This window comes from Centroberyx affinis, unplaced genomic scaffold, assembly GCF_046629955.1.
Source record: "Centroberyx affinis isolate AG114_WGS23_722 - 3 ecotype Tasmania unplaced genomic scaffold, CSIRO-AGI_Caff_v1 ptg003528l_1, whole genome shotgun sequence".
NCBI lineage: Eukaryota > Metazoa > Chordata > Actinopteri > Beryciformes > Berycidae > Centroberyx > Centroberyx affinis.
Window position 1 is genome coordinate 63,899 of NW_027281472.1, and position 17,489 is coordinate 81,387.

Here is a 17,489-nt window from a genome sequence, read left to right on the forward strand (position 1 = left end):
GCTGATGTGATTAATCAATGGTTATGGTTCACATATGGCCTAATGGCTATTACAGCTCACTATATGTATGCCAAGCAGTGTGTAATGGCTCTGGCTCACTGTATATAGGCCTAAAAGTCCCTCTTTGATGTTATCAATGTAGATAATACAAATCTGTGCACATGGTTTAGGAGTAAATTGTAAGAAAACCGTGACCACTGACTTCCGGATCTTTTTTTTTTTTTTGTACCAGGTGACCCCTGGGGGGCTCCACAGTTATCCTTATTGCACTAGGTTTATAGATTAATAGATTAATAGATTAATAATGCTGTGTGTACAGAAATGTGTCAATTGTTTTCGTTGTTCTTGTTATTAGACTAGTTTTATAGAGAATTAAGTGGTGTGCTGACTACCCCCCCCCCCCCATCAGTCAGGAACATTTCAGGCTCAGAATGTTTTTTTGCTTTAAGCCCTGTTTACGTTCCTCCCCCACAGCCTCATCTCACAGTAACAGCTCAGGAAATTAACTGCTTAGTAAGGATGAACTGCATAATGAGGTAATAGGGAGAGAAACTGCTTTCTTTGAGGGACGGTAACAAGGGAAGTCTCGCCCACGGTGTGCTACACATTACAGACCATGTGGAGACGGGTGAGGCCAAGCAGCGACATATGCTTGATAGAAAGTATTCAGGTCCTAAATAAGTAATAAGTAATAATAACCATCAGTGTGGATGGTTGCATTGGGTGTTCATTTGACAGTGGTAGGCCTATGCCATGAAGAAGTCAAGTGCTTTTCTTGAGTCGAAAGACAAGAGAGATGACAAATAGAGGAGGTTGAATGAAACAAGACAAGATGTTGATGTAAGGCTGGCAAGTGTAACTAACTTTGTTGTTGCAGTTAGCAGCTGCAAATGTGCCATTGTTTTGAGGCACTTGGCCTTCTGTAAGTACACAGTAGGTTTTTTATTAGCCTCAACTGACACATTGGCCTCCCACAAAGCTGATAATATTATGGTAATTGGTATCCAGTTGCTTCAGTATATAGCCCAATTCACATCCATCTAAGAATAGCGCAAAACATTACCATGGTCTAACAGAATAGCGCAGGCAGCTGTTTTCAGTCCTGTGCCTGAATTACCCGTACTTGGCCTGCAAATGAGGTCAATGCAATTTTAGTGCATTCTGCTTAAAACATGGCATCAAGTGGAAAGAAAAAAGAGGGACATTTTTATTATACAGTAGATGCATTAAAAGTAGTTTATTAGCATGCATCAATTGACACAAGACAGTTTTCTAAAGTGAGTGCAATTTCATTATTTGGCAACATAATGAATAGATATGGAATGTGCTCCGCTTCATTCACTGAAGTTGTAAATATGCACCGTGCTTAATTTGGTCTAAAAAGTGACTTAATGGAGGACTAAAGTCAAAGAGAGCACGACTCAACAAAGTTTTCTCTGTATGGTTGATGTTTAGCATATTTTAGGAAAAAAACTCTTATATGCTTGCCCTCTCTAGTGAATACAGCTTGGCAGGGAAATGAGTGTCACCGACTCAGCCACTGGAATGCAAATAGTGTCAGTAAACAAGCCTGTGTCAGGGCAAAGCAGAAGTGACAGTCTTAATCGAGTGACAGCTCGGAATGGTACGGTCTGCCGGCCAATCATGTGACATGTGTCTTGGACCGCTGATTGCAATCTAAATTTCTAATTAAATTCTCTCTCTCTCTCATCTCTCTCTGTCTTTTACTTTCTCACTCTCTCCCCTTATTCCTCTGTCTCCCCTCTTTTTCTAATTTTATACCTCCTTTCTTCTCTCCCTCACTTTTCTCTATTCACTCTGTCTTCATCTCTCTCTCTCTTTCTCTCTTACGCACTCATTTCTCTCTTTTTTTCTCTACCCTTCAAGGCCTGGAGTTCTCAAAGACCTGAAGACAATGGGCTCTATCTCGCTCTTCATCTTCTTCATCACTCTGCTTGTGCTTGCCAGACAGGTAGGTCCACAGTATAATAGTGTGACTGGCGCTATCGCCTCCCTCCTGCACACACTCACCCTCACAGCCTTCAGACGCTTCGCTTTCTCTCCTGTTTGCATCCTGTTTCCAGGATGAATCCATTCTCTGCTCTTACGTCAACATCGCTGCTGCACTCCCCCCTTTTTTTCCTCTATCTCACCATTTATTTGCACTGAACATCCCCCCCCCCCCCTGTGCGCCAATAAATTACTGTCACAAAAAGAAGAATGCAACCAAATGATCTTAATATAGCCCACTGCTTCAGCACCTACCCTCTAGCTTGTCAAAGCTTCATTTAAATGCGGATAAAATGAGACCCCTGTCACCTCTCTCTCTATATATACCTTTATTTAGTCTGAGCTTGGGAAAAGATAGCAGCTGCCATCTATCTTCTAGAATTAAAAAACCTTCGGCGCGGCATGAAGTAACTCCTGAGAGGCTGCTGTGCGAGAGAGGCATCAGGAGACTAGTTTGTCTAACCGCCCACCGTCCACTCTGAACCAGTGATTTATGCAGGCAGGGCTGCGGCGGCTCGTGTGGACTTTTAGATCTACTAGCCAGGAGACGCAGGGACCTAAGATATTGTGTTATGCTGCGCTGCAGGCTGCATACTGGAGGCTGGAGGATGGAGACTGGCCCACAGCTAGAGCACCAGTCTGCTCTGTAAGCTGCAGTCTGAGTACTGACTTCAGCTGTACTTGGTAGGGATGGGACAATATGCTCATCTCCCGATACGATTCGATACGCAATGTGATGTAACAAATAAAAGTTCCATGACAGCAAAGTCTAACTGGCAGAATTCAGTTTATTTCCGAGCCACAAATCTTTCTAGCGATGGCATTGGCTCGCTAGAATGGAAACAACAATGTAAAAATGCAAAGTGTAAATAATATAATTTGGATGGAGAGCTTGTGAAACTGTGGTGATCAAGCTGTATCATTTGTGATTACTACAGCAGAATAAAATGCAGCGAATATCACGATTAATTTTTCTGCCCCGCGAAACATATTGTCACATTTTTGTATCGCGATATATATTGAATTTCGATATATTGTCCCATCCCTACTTTTTACAGTCTAAGTATATCTACAGTTATACTCTAAACTAATGCTTACACAAATATAGATAACACAGTACCTGTAAAATATACCCAAGTGTTTGACTGTGTGTGTTTATTTTTAAACGTATGGTTTAGAATAGACTACAAGGCAGGATGAAAGCAAGGCACTAGGTCAGCGGGACAAGACATGGGGAGAGTAATACAGTTTTATATCCAAGCTTATCAGTAAATGGGCCACAGCTGATCCCTCGGGCCCCACTTCTATTGAAACAACAGCACGCCTGCTTCCCTCCCTTTTTTTACCAAGGGAATTAAAATGGAGAACTACATGAGAGGATATGCAGATGTAGGCAAGAGTCCCACTTTCTGCTGCATGCTTCCTATACTACTATACTCTTGCTCCACCCAGAAAGCAATTAGATGTTTCAGGTGAGGAGTCACTGGAGAGACGCTAGTTTTGCGTCACAGTACACTTAGGGTATTCACTATGTGCATTTTTTAAATCTGGATATAATGCAGGGATAGCATAAGCTTTCCAGGCCCTAAAAAGGGATGTTTTCCTAATGCGCCTTTGGTGACGCACTCTAAATTCCCTATGGGTGTACTTCACAGAAAAATCTTCCCTTTACCCCAAACGCAACTCTGGGGCTATCTTTAAAAACGCTCTCGCAAATATTGGGAAATAGGAAATTAAGCAGTCAGCAACAAGGGCTGGTGGATTTTGATACAGAGCTGCAATTCTCTCGACGCGAATATTAAGTAGAGCAAGATTGAGTTTGGGCGGCTAATAAATGTGTTTGCGGCAGACAAATTACTAATGTCTTCAGCCCAATGAGAAGGCGCCAGGTGCAACCGTCTGTGCAGCAAAAATAACAGATGCCATTTATTAATATCTACTCAGACTCACATGCTGCTTCCCTGTTGTGTATACACACACTTTTCTCTTTACACTCTTGTACTCCCTCTCTCTCGCTCTCTCTCCATGGCTTGTCACAAGTAATTATATTTCCCATATTAACTTTCACTTTCTCTGCTTGGTTATGTGTTTTGTTTTTTTTTTCCGCTCAGAGTTGCTGTTTTTCCCTTCAGTTCATCTTCCACATTTCTCACATTTGATTCCGCCTGATTGATGCATTCACTCCATCAAATCAGTTCATTGTGCCACACGCTCTCGGGAGAATTCACAGTGATTAATTGTCAAGAAGAGATACAGTGATAATCGGGTGACATTATGAAGAACAAGAGGCTTAAATAGGAATAGATTTATCATCATCTCTGGCACCTGAGCCGTGAGCTCTTCATACAATATGGAAGAAAATGAAATGTCATATTATGCATTGTAGCCCTCGACACCCGCAGTGAATTAGGCAATTCATCATCAGCCTTTCAACGTTTTACTGTTTCTTGCCTTTCACTGTATTTTTCAATACTTCTGTTAATGTAGTGCGGTTGAACTTGTCATGTTTTGTGTGACATTTTGTTATTGTCGATAAAACTGCAGTGACATTTGCAGTGTGACTAGATGTGTGTAGCTTTTCTGTTATTTTTTTATTTATGTTATGTGATTTGACAGAAGCCACATAAATAATTCTTTCTTTCTTGCTTTCTTTCTTGATGGAAGTCATATTTGTTTGGCAAACATGACACATTTGTAGCTCTTTCTTTTCACTGTGACATCTTTCTTTTTTCTGTCGTATGCCTTCTTCTGTGGAATCCACACTTGCAGTCGTTTCTTTTCTTTTTTTTTTTCTCTGTGACTTGATGGAAGCAAGCTGTACAGCTGTACCTTCAGTCTCTTCACCTCTGTGTCCTCTTGTAACAGAATGAATATTACTGTAGGTTAGACTTCCTGTGGAAGAACAAGTTCAAGAGGGAGTGCGAGGAGATTGAGACTATGGAGAACCTCAACCGGGTCTTGCTGGAGAACGTCCTGCCGGCGCACGTTGCAGAACACTTCCTGGCACGCAACTGGAAGAACGAGGTGAGCATGACACTGGTTATTGCTGTGGATATATATTTTTGTATTCTTAGTCAGATTGTTATTTTATATTATTGTACAGATGATAGCATCATACATGTTCCACTTCTGAATGACTGCTGCAATGCTGACATACTGCTGAGGCCTTGCAGTACCAATGGCTGCACACTAGTATCTACATTAGCTATGGGTGAGGCATCCCAGAAGCAGCTTACCTCAAGGCTAATCTTTGTTGCAAGTCAATAGAATAGGTTTGGAGCAAATATACAGTATGGGAAAGTTTGGAAAACCCTGCTATGTTGGTAGTTAATCCAACCAAAAAAACTGTATTCTTGCATGTAATATATAGATATCATGAGACATCCATTGCTATGTAAGGTAAGCCTCACTGTCAGAGCATAATTGAAATGGATAGCATAAGGTGTAGAAAACATATGGCATATACTGTACACTCACCAGCCACTTTATTAGGTACAGCTGCTCATTAACGCAAATAGCCTGCTCCTCCAAACAGCCAATCATGTGGCTGCAACTCAGTACATAAAGCAGGCAGACATGGTGAAGTGGTTTAGTTTTTTCTTCAACCAAACATTAGAGCGGGTGAGATGCATGATCCAAGTAACTTTGACTGTGGTCTGGCTGTTGGTTCAGCAGCTCAGAAGCAGCTGCTGCCCTCCTGGTAGTTTCACTACAGTCTGTGGAGTTTACTGAGAATGGTGTGAGAAACAAAAATCATCCAGTGAGAGAAAACAGCTTGTTAATAAGAGAGGTCAGAGGTCAGAGGAGAATGGGCAGATTGGTTGAAAGGCCACAAATGCTCCAATAACAGTCTACAACAGTGATGTGCAGAAGGGCATCTGAACACACAAGTTGTTGGCGCTTATGATAACTGGGCTATAGCAGCGACAGACAGCAAATAAAGGTACTTTTGTACTGGATACTAGGTAAAGTCCTTGCCAGACAAATTAAAAACATTTTTTTTTCAGGCAACATCAAAATTTAATTGGCACTTGAAATGTCTCGCATTTGGGTAGTGCTTTACTAAGGTTGACAAAACACTCTGTGAAACCTCGGCGCAGACGAATGTGATGCCTTTTTCTGTGTGACTCAGTTTATGCAACATTGTGAATCCTGTCATATCCCCCGAGTGCCTCTGAGGGTGAGAACTGTAAAAAGTAAAGTTTTCGCTGTCAGAAGTTTAGAGGATGCGGTAGAGGTCATGGCAGTTTTTGTGTACTTAAATATGAATGCTGCTTCTGCCAAAAATTCAGAATAACAAGTCAGCAAATGACTCTATTCCTGCACTTGAAGAGCACCCAGAGGCAAGCTGCTAGTCTAAAGTAGAGTAACTATTACTTGTTTTGGTGGATTGAGTGATTTGCCTCCTTAACTATTTGTCTTTCCGGTTTAATATCACTGTCTGACAACTGTGTGTGGTGTCTGACTGTCTGTGATTCTACACAGTATACTGTAGACAGAGGTGCAGCTGTTGAAAAATTACCACTAACTTATATGCTGCCTCAGGTAGACACTGATTAAATCAATGATCTGAAATGGGCTGGAAAAGGTTATCATCCAATGTTCTGTCTGTGTGTAAATCCAACTAAAGTCTGTTGTTTTCCTTGGAGAGTATTGTCAAGGTGTACAAGCCTGGATTTACACAGGAAAAAAAAACCTTGTCTCGTCTGTGTCCCATCCATGTTATAGCACTTTCTGTCGTTTTAGGATATTGTCTTGTGTTTTTTTGCTCCATGTTTAAAGTCTGTGGTCTATCATTTAGTATCTTGTGTACATTCTTTTCATTTTAAAGTCTGTGGATTGGCTTTTATAACTTTGCGTCTCTCCAGGCTAATGTCTGTGTTTTGTCTTTAACCGCAGGATCACGTCTCCTGTTCCTTTCCATGATAACAACAAGTCCTGTTTTTTGTCCCGCAGGATCTGTACCACCAGTCCTATGACCTGGTGTGTGTCATGTTCGCCTCCATCCCGGACTTTAAAGAGTTCTACACCGAGTCTGACGTCAACAAGGAAGGCTTAGAGTGCCTCAGGCTCCTCAACGAGATCATCGCTGATTTTGATGAGGTAATTTACGCTGGGTCTTTTTGAACATCAGGAACGTGCAGCATGAATAATGGTAACTGGCTGACAGTGTTTCCAATGCTTGGAAGAAACCGAGGAAAATCACCCTGACAAAAACGTTACATGTGAAAATGCATGTGGATGGCAATGGATGGCAATGGATTCAAAGCACATGTACGTTTTGGACACATGCTGGTTTTCATATGTGAACAATCTTTTTCACGTTGTATTCTGACATTACATGACATTTGAACATTTTCATCTGACATTACATATGACAATATTTGTTTCACATGTGAACACTTGATTTCACATGCAGAGACAATTCACAGGTGGGACATTCACATGTTCACACGTATGAAACCCAACATGTGTCCAAAAAGTACATGTGCTTTGAATTCACATGTGGGTTTTCACATGTAACTTTTTTGTAAGGGCATTGCTTTGCTAGTCTGTGATTGGATGCTTTGATACCAACCATGTATGTTTTCTACTCAGATTCTTTACAATGTGATGTAGTTACATTTTACAGCCAAAAACCTACCAGAAAGCATCAATGCCTCTTATTTATTAATAAGACTGCATATGGAGTTGGGATATTGTTCTTTATAAAAAACATTGTACATGTTGTCACTTCTAAAACATACTGTATAGATCTATAACATATATTCCTATGGTTTCTTTGACGTATCATGTGTATACAGCTACAGCATGACTGTTTCCATGAAAGCCTCATGTGCATTAGTCCTTTTGTGTGTGTGTGTATGTGTGTGTGTGTGTTTGCGTTTGCGTGTGTGTAGCTGCTGTCCAAGCCTAAATTCAGTGGGGTGGAGAAGATCAAGACCATTGGCAGCACTTACATGGCTGCTACTGGGCTGAACGCATCACCCGGGCCTGAGTACACAACACAGGTATGCTCAACACAAACACACACACACACAGTTCTTTAGTTCATCAATTCAGATTATAACCTGAAACTGCTATTCATTGGTTAATGACCAAGCATTCAATTATTTATTCAATACAGGACGTTGACCTTTTTAAGCACAAATATATTGAATTTGTGACTTTACATTTTCCTAAATTAGTTTAGTAAAAAATGAATTGCCCCCATCCCTGATAATGCTGTTACTCTTCTTTGAACAAGATTACGACCTGTGCTGTTCCTTTAAGTGTAGTACAGCAGCACATTATCATTACCATCTCTGCTGCTAGGTATTATGCATACTTGTTTTACCTAGGAGCAGTATCTCCTGAGTAACTAAGGTCACCTTAAAACTTGTACTGCATCTGAATATGCTATTTACTGTGTTCACTTGGCAATTGGTTCATGGTTCAAGGAGGATAGTTGGCAAGCGAAAACTCCCTCAGATCTTACCAAATGTCTTCACTTAATTATTGAAATTCAAGGCCTTAAAAGGTCTTGAATCCTGTTAAACATAGACTTTTAGTCTGACATGGTAAAGGTTTTCTCAGTGCTCTACTTTTCTAATGAGAAATCAACAGTCGTTTTCCTATTTTTAATTTTTTTTTATATAAATTTTCAGATTTATTTTGTGGTGAAATTGGTCTTAAATCTTGCTCAAAATGGCATCAAGTTTTTTTCAATATATATATATCTTCCAGACACCGTGCATGTAATCATTTTTGATGCCATCCCCATCACTTCTAATCACCCATGTCTTTGTTCATACCAGCTTTCATCACTTTATCTGGCTGCAATAAAAAACATGCACATCTGTTACTAAAAATGAATGTGTTGTTGTCTGTGTTCCTTCTCGTCTTCCCAGGAGCATGACAGACAGTACATGCACATAGGAACCATGGTGGAGTTTGCGTTTGCCTTGGTGGGGAAGCTGGATGTCATCAACAAACATTCCTTCAACGACTTCAAACTCAGAGTTGGTGAGTTACACTCACAGTCTACAATCAAAAGCATACAGTAAGTGTTGCAAGAGCGAGCGAAGGTTGAGTCGTCTATATGTTGTAATATGAGCTGCAAATGGAAAGATGAGTATGAGGCAAAACATGAATCAGTTTTTGATTATGGGTCATTTATGGGACATGCTAAACCATGTTAAAACCATGACACCAGCTAAAAAGAGCAGTTTTACTGCATGTATGTATTTATGTATTTACTGCATGCTGTATCAATGCCTTTGTCTGTTGTTATATGAAAGCCAAATTGGCTGGCAGGGTTGCTTTATGAATCCAATTTCATTTGAACATAATTTTACCTTTATCTCAGATGACATTTGGGATAACCAAACTAGTGTCAATGTTACCGATCATCTAATGAGAAATATTCAATACCCCTGTCTTTAGAAACAAGATACTGCAGTTCTGATGTGTAGCATAGGGTCTATCCAAAATGAATTGGCTCAGATGTAAACCTATGGTCACCTATAATTTATTACAGATCTTTGTCAACATTTATCAGATTTTGATGCAGTGAAAATGGAATTAGTAGCTATGCAACGGGTGCAAGAATTAATTCGGGACTGAAATAATTTCCATATGATTAGCTGAAAATTTTAAACCTCAGTGGGCGGAGCCAAAGAACCACAGAGTAATGTTAGACTGAATGAAGGGAAAATACAAGGGATAAGAGAGGAGGAAGCTAATACCATGAAAGCTTGAAAAAATGTGATCTAGCCATGCTAAGTAACCTAGTTATCCTATGATCTAAGTTCAAACTAGCCATGCTAGCCTATAGCTATCTAGGTAAGCTAGTTAGCTAGCTGCTGACCTTCCAACATAATCAATGCCATGGTCATGAATGACTGAAAAATAAGTCACTGCCATTTTTTTTATTGTTTGAGTTTCTTCTTTGCTGTTCAAGTTTGGCAGTTAGCTCACTTGCGCTCCAAAAAACTGTGGTTCTGTGTCTCCGTCCAATGAGGTTCATGTTCAGGCACCACTACCTTAATGGTGGTTATATTTCTATAACCATTAAGGTAGTGGTATTGTAGAAATAACTTGAACATAAAATTCATGTTCGCTGCTTATGGCTGAAGAGAAGCCGTTTACAACAGATGCAATAACATTCCAAGAGGTAGACTGTATCCTATATTGAGGAGCACTTAGATGTGGCAACAAAATAAAGCCATTTCCTGTATGAAAGACAAATCCCTCGCGAGGAGGAAAGTCAGTGAGGCAGTGGGTTTAGCATTTGACACGTGAGAGAGAGAGAGGGGGAGGGAGAGAGAGAAAATTAGAACAAGGAACATTTAAGAAGAAAGCAGGCAGGCAGGTCCCAGCTCACTGCATGCGGTAAGAGCCAGAGCTCGATACCTCCAACCTGTCTGTAAAGTTCCCAGCGTGGGGCGCACCATTAACTCAGCAGTGTGTGTGTGTGTGTGTGTGTGTGTGTGTGTGTGTGTGTGTGTGTGTGTGTGTGTGTGTGTGTGTGTGTGTGTGTGTGTGTGTGTGTGTGTATGTGTGTGTGTGTGTGTGTGTGTGTGTGTGTGTGTGTGTGTGTCTGTACATCCCCGCTGCTTCCAGACGGGCCTAAAACGCTTCATCAGAGTAGGGTACAAGTCCTCACCCACAGTGACTGGACACAACCAGTGTGTGTGCTGCCTGTACACTTGTGCAGATTGCAATTTCCAGCAATCTGGAAATTGACTCGGAAGCCAAAGTAAAGAGAGGCCCAGTGTCGGCTCAACGTTGTGAAAAGCCAGATCCTGCTTAGTGTAACTGCCCAGAGCGTCGGGGATTAGAGGAGTCGAGCTGCGTTTAGCTTCCACTTCCTCACATGTTCTGATGAGATCTTGAGAAAAGCGTAGCTCATTCTCAAAGCCGTAGCTCTTACCGAGGGCCTCATTATAAGTGCGCTTCTGTCTCAACTCAATAATTAATCAGTAGCCACAAAGGTTGATTTTCATATATTTTCTCCAACATTATTAAAGTATAAGATCAGAGCCATAATGCCACTATCTTATCACAATTAAGATGAGAATGTCAACGTGTGTGAACACTTTAAAATGATGTTTAGATACATATACAACTTCCAACACATGCAACCATGGCAAAGTAGAAATGGGTAAAAGCAATGCTAGTGGTGACAGGGAAATTGATTACTCATGGAGTTGTGTGTATGTGTGTACAATAAGATAAATTCACATTCAGATGCACAAAATAAATTATTAAAATCAGACCAAATAGTCTCATCAGTCAATAGAGAAACAGTAAAAAAAGAACATTGGGTCAATACTTACAGGAGGCAGATGTAAAAGCAGCAGCAGTGGGTAAATAGTTTACTGATTGCTTGGTTTCCTTTGTCAGGTATCAACCATGGTCCAGTGATAGCTGGAGTAATTGGAGCCCAGAAACCACAGTATGATATCTGGGGGAACACAGTGAATGTAGCCAGCAGAATGGACAGCACTGGAGTCCTGGGGAAAATACAGGTAATTAACTTGCCATTTTCTGTGATGCATTCATGGTAGGCACTGGTCTTTTCCTTCTAAAATTTTGCCGAAGTAGAGTTGAACAGGCATATTTTGGCAGAAAACTCTTAATTATTTTACATTACATTCCCGGTGTTTTCTGATGCCTGAACAGTCATGATGGTTCTGCTTTTATATATTATCACTGAAGCCAAAGACATTATTATAGAAGACTTATATTTTGCTAATGGAAGCAAAAATTAATTTACCATTTTTAGATTTTTCTGTTGGATTATGTTCTTTTTTGGTAGAAGCAGACTGCTCCTTAAATGTCAATACAGATGTTTTAAAGATACATCACCCTTTCCCTCCACCTGTGACATTTGCCATTGTGGCATATTGAGGCACCAAGGACATCACATCATCTCGACATTGTGTGACATAGTTTGATAAGGTAGATTGGTTTGAGATCTCCTCCGTGGCACGTGGCTCTGGGAAATCATTCAGCCTGCAGAGGGTTGTATCAGACTTCCCAGATCAAACCCATCTGCTGCGTCATAAAGCAAAACTGCAGCGCTTTCCATTCGCCCGCCACATGCCGAGATTACCTGCCGATATTTTCACATATGTGGAAGCAATGATAAGAAATGCTCAGCTATTCCAAGGCAGCACACATATTTCCAAGCGTGTGTCGATTTTACCTGCATATGAAAACCCAAGAGAGAACTTTTGGTCATCCAAGGTCATTTATGACTCAAACCAAATGTTTTATCCTTTCATTGTTGCCTGGAAGCTTCAACACTTGATGTGATTTCAGATAGTTTCCACTACAAATTGAATTTCACACATGAGCTCTGACGATTGTAATCCCTTGTAATGCTGCATGATAAGATTAAACATGTAGTGCAGGCTCATGTGAGTGCAGCTGTACTTTATGTATGTTGACAATCTTGTTTGAAATTAATCATAAGGTTAGGGTTGAGAAAATACTTCACATTGAAGTTACATCCAGTCATTTCAGAGTGTTATTTTGTCATAAATGAAAGTACTTTTTGGTCATCCACTTGGCATAGCTGAACATTTCTCATAATTTCTTGCTAATAATAATGATAACAGACAGATATTACCCATCTGGTTCTCCCTGTAGGTGACGGAGGAGACGAGTCGCATCCTCCTGACCCTGGGCTACATGTGCTCCTGCCGAGGCATCATCAACGTCAAGGGCAAAGGAGAGCTCAAGACCTACTTCGTGCACACGGAGATGACCCGCTCACTGTCCCAGGGGAATGTAATGCCGTGAGACCGCGTTCGACACAAGCTGGATTTACACAGGCACAACACATCTGATTTTTGATTCCGTACGGTAAAGCTCTGATCTTTTCACGACTGTTTGAAACGGAAACAAAACAAGACACGAGGCAATCAGATCCGCACCATAAAGGGACAAAAATCTTGATTTTACTGTTCCCTACGCCACAGCTATAGTATACATTTTGTCACTTATGTAACTGTAAGTGTAGCGTGTACAGCAAGTAGGCAATACACCTGGAGTATATTGTAATTTGACTGTTGGATCAGGAATTGTCATGGTGGCATATTTCAGATAGTTCTGCCGTTGTGTCAGAGAAATGAGAGAAAAACATTTGAAATCATCAAAATTCGTATTTGGACTCAGTTGTGGGAGGCAGGAATTCACCGTGCCGTGAAAGCCTCTTTTCCAGCCAGGTGCATCAAGAACAGAATCCAGAAGATCACAGTTTGGATGTCAAATGGTGAAGGACTGTAGCGGCCACTAACAGCAGCCACATATTGTGTTGTAGCAACAAAGTCCAAGGCAACTATTTTACAACGTCAAGGGCACCCAAAGAATTACAGAGTTAACAAGAGAAGAGAAGAATGAGATGTTGATGTTTTGGATCATCAGTCAAGGTAAACTTGAATATGCTGTAGTTTGTTCATGCCGTGCAGCTGTTCCATATCAACATTGTTGATAATGTCTACAAACCGGGCAAAATGGCTTTGAATGTATTATGAAGGTTGCTGTCGGAAGTACAACGTGGCTTTCTGAAGAACGCTCCACAAATGTACGGGTCGCCATTTTACCATTCGGTGTCCCCACTTTAACCAAATCTTTAGAGGGATGCAAAATGTTCACAGAAGAATAGCCACAGATGGGAGTTGTGCTATTAAAATGAAAGAAAGACAAATGATGCATGACCACTGCTGCATAGATGAGCTGGTCCTGTTTAAAATAACACAAACAAGCGACAAGGAGACAGACATAAGTGTACATACCTCCGTCCACCTTGTTCTTAGATGCACGAAATCTTGGATGTATTTACAGGTGGTCTAGGACCATAGGACCATATACAGAAAATATAAAATATATTAAAAAAAACAACTATGGATATATGATGATATTCATGCAAGGCCAGGTTTCCCAAAAGCATCTTTGCACTTGAATCATCTTCATTGACTGTATTTACCCAAAACAGAAAAATAGATCTGATGTTTAGATGGCTGTCTAAGCAGGGAAATCAGATGTGTTTGTTCCTGTTCAGACGAGCATCAGATCTGAACCATGAAGATACAATTGCTGCAAGTCAAAGGGGTACAGATGATTCTAGTCTGAGGATTTGCATTTGGGAAGCCCAAGCCAGGTCTGTGTACAGGGTAGCTAGAGTGTGTACGGTACGGTGGTTTTGTAAGAAAAGAAAATACTACCAAAAAAGTGTTTTGATGTTTTGATGATGCCATTGTTTTTTTGTAAAAACTTCATTAAAATTTGTATGTATTTCAGTCTCGTGGGGAGTTATCATTTTGCCTGATGAGACTGCAAGGTTCTTATTTGGGATAAAAAACAAAAAAAAGACTATATTTAACCAGGTACTTGATATAAATGGCAGAACAATAATAAAAGTATCCCTGCACACTGGATTAATTCTCCCTTTACCAACCAAAACTGCTCTTTGTGAGGCACACAGTGAAAGCGTGACAGCGCTGGATGATGGTTATTTCTGTTGAAAGGGTTGAAATCAAATAAACTACAAATGTAATCAATCCGGTGTGACAGTCTGTTTTTCAGACTGTCAACATAACTCTCATCAAGCTGCCACGTATACGTTCCTAATTAGTGTCCCCTTTGTGGCTTTATTTAGGATGAAGAATGTCTCCGGCTAATGAACACAACCTTTTTTCAACATGCCGAATATTCCTCTCTGTTAATAAGGCTCCTCTGCATGATGGTTATCTTGTGAAAGATACAAGAGATACAAAGCTACAAGAGTTATTTATAAGATTTTAATAGAATCAAAACGCTATCATTTTTGTCTAGAAATATGCACGCTATTTTGTCACAGTAGTGGATGTACAAAAATAGATTCACAACGTTTCATCTGACAATACTTTGTTCACAGACTAGTGTGGCAATATTATCATTATTTACTTCTAAGGCAGGACTTCTTAAATGTTTTTTTTGTCTGATGAAATATTGGACCAAACACATTTTTGGATCTAAACATTTTGGATCTAGTTTAACAAACTCTGAGCTAGGCTGGATTTACAAACACCCAAAAACCCAGACTTTCTGACCATATGTGGCTCTGATCTGATCTCTCCATCAGGGTCTGGACAGACAGATGCTTGACATGGGCAATGCCATTTATGACCTGATGTTTTTTCTTTAGGTGTATCAGTAGTAGTAGAAGTTAAATCAGTCAGCATAGCATGGCATTAAGTGTGCCATCTACTTTTCTAATGGACAAACACTGCTGTTCCTATTCAAGGAAAGTCCGAGTAAATCTATATTTGAAAATGTAATGTGAGTAAAATATATCACAAAAAAACAGCTACAACATACTAGATTGTTAGGCACACTCAATATGATCATTAGGCCATTAATTAACATGAGCATGACTAGAAATACAGTGTGAAGCAGTCACTATCATTACTCTGATGTCAAGCATTGCACCCAGGGTGTCGATTATAGAAAGATCCTGTGATCGCTTCTTCATATTTGTGCTCTTATCAGTGTGGTGAGAGCTTCTAGCATGTGGCTTGAATTATAAAAAACAAGTTTCAGGGTGTCATTTAAAACATTTTATGTCATCTTTATCCGGATCTAAAAGTAATTTATCTAATTGTAGGTGGACCTGGCAACCTCCAACCATAAATTGCAAGTGCCTGGGGAATTTGTACACCTATAAAAGACCTTCAGTAGTCGTACTACAGCTGTCCTGCAGTACCTTTTGACCTCAAGCACAACAAATTAACATTGATATGGAATTTCCCCTGGACCATGTTTCTTACATCAAATTTGGTCATTTCTATTCGGGGGCTTGATTCATCTCGGGGTTTTTTTCAGTGCAGGGAACTGACGATGTAAACTGTATGTGAAGCTTCACACGCTTGTTAATTTTACAAATCAACCTTTACTCAGCTACTGATTGAAGTTGAGTGTAGCATGAAATTCAAGTAGACTAATCAAGTAGATTAATAAGGCACAAGCTGACATTTAGTGCACATGGAGCCACTTAAGCACGTCTCTGTCTTATGCGTGTATGGTGTGTTGACAGCCCTGCCAACCTTGCACCATTTTAGAAAGAATAGGCTGTAATGACTGCATCAGTGTGTTGAGGGAGAAGTGGAAAAGTACTAAGCAACATTCCTATATGCTCACTTCAGGTGTAAATATGGGTCAAAGGTTACATATTAAGTGAGCATATAGGAATGTTGCTAACTATAGGTACTTTTCCATTTCTTCCTCAACAAGTACTAGATAATAATAGTACTAGCAGTACTAACACTGGAAGATACTGTAGGTGCATCATTAAGAATAGATGCATGTTGGGAGACTTTTGTGATGATTACCACTGTAAAAGAGCAATGTGGAGAAAAGGACACTATTGCCCTTCACCTTTACCTGTACAAAAACAGCTATGGGTAGAGGTCAATTCCCTTTCAATTCAGTCAAATCAAAATAAAAAACCCCCACAAATTCCATTCTGAAAGACTAGATTGAGTATTGGAGTTTAAAATACAAAAGATTTAAATTTTTGAATTGGATGAAGAAAATGCACAGAAAATATTATAATTTACATGGTTATACATATGTCGTCTTTTTGAAAGACAGCATATACATTGGTGCTGCATATTGTTTTGAGTGACTTTCAGTGTTTTGAAACAGGAAGTGATTACTTGACGTCACAGAGGAGCGCCACGCCTCGCAGGATCCAGTATTCTGGTGGAGGTGAAGTCTTCAGGTCTACAGCTGCGATGTAATTCATGTCCATCCTAACTGGCTTCTTGTAGATGGGGCAGGAGTAGAGGCGGGCATCCTTCACACCTGCAATGAAGAAACGGAAAACACGTCACTTTGAGCTGCTTGCAAAGCAAAATCATCGACTGGAAATCCAAAATAATCGATAGGTTCTGAAGCCTTCTATCACCACCACATCTGAACTGGGATGACGGGGCTGACAGGATACAATATGGAAGCAGAACCAGCAGCTAGTGAAATGGTCTCCATATTAAGGTCCTAATGAAGCAGCGTCCTACTAACCTCACCATAGCCTCATCGTAAGTCAATAAAATATGATCTTATTGTAGAGATGCCACCAGCCACGTTCAACAATCTGGTTTCATGGTGTCAAAATATTCTAAAACCATGCAAATAATTCAGATTAGGAGAACAATGGTTATTTCCCACTACTCCATAGAATAAAAAGGAGTCCTGTGGCTTACAGTAAGTCACAATGAAGCGCCACCTCAGTGCTTGGTGGCCTGCGTGTTAACTCACTGACACCGTCCCAACATGCTCGAGTGCTGTCGAGTGCTTCTCTGCGACCGCACCGTACCCTCTTGAATAGTATAATAATGGGCCCTGGCTGCAAAAACGCGGTGCGATTACGAGGCGTGTGAGTGTTTGGGGGCTTCGGCGCGTCGTAATGTTCTGAGTGAGTGGACTGGAACGGAGGACTGTAGCGAGTG

The 17,489-nt window shown here is 40.5% G+C and overlaps 2 protein-coding genes across 2 annotated transcripts in view; one reads left to right on the forward strand and one right to left on the reverse strand.

The window, feature by feature from the left end:
- The window catches only part of adcy2a (adenylate cyclase 2a), a 67,559-nt gene extending 54,758 nt beyond the window's left edge, over window positions 1-12,801 (forward strand). The window contains exons 19-25 of the mRNA XM_071539856.1: window positions 1,888-1,972; window positions 4,876-5,034; window positions 6,967-7,113; window positions 7,911-8,021; window positions 8,904-9,015; window positions 11,398-11,522; window positions 12,649-12,801. Coding sequence (XP_071395957.1) covers window positions 1,888-1,972; window positions 4,876-5,034; window positions 6,967-7,113; window positions 7,911-8,021; window positions 8,904-9,015; window positions 11,398-11,522; window positions 12,649-12,801 — 892 coding nt within the window. The remainder of the gene's footprint in view (window positions 1-1,887; window positions 1,973-4,875; window positions 5,035-6,966; window positions 7,114-7,910; window positions 8,022-8,903; window positions 9,016-11,397; window positions 11,523-12,648) is intronic.
- Window positions 12,802-16,693: 3,892 nt separating this feature from the next.
- Window positions 16,694-17,489, reverse strand: part of dnah5 (dynein, axonemal, heavy chain 5) — a 106,520-nt gene continuing 105,724 nt past the window's right edge. The window contains exon 88 of the mRNA XM_071539855.1: window positions 16,694-16,845. Within this exon, the coding sequence (XP_071395956.1) occupies window positions 16,694-16,845 (152 nt within the window). The remainder of the gene's footprint in view (window positions 16,846-17,489) is intronic.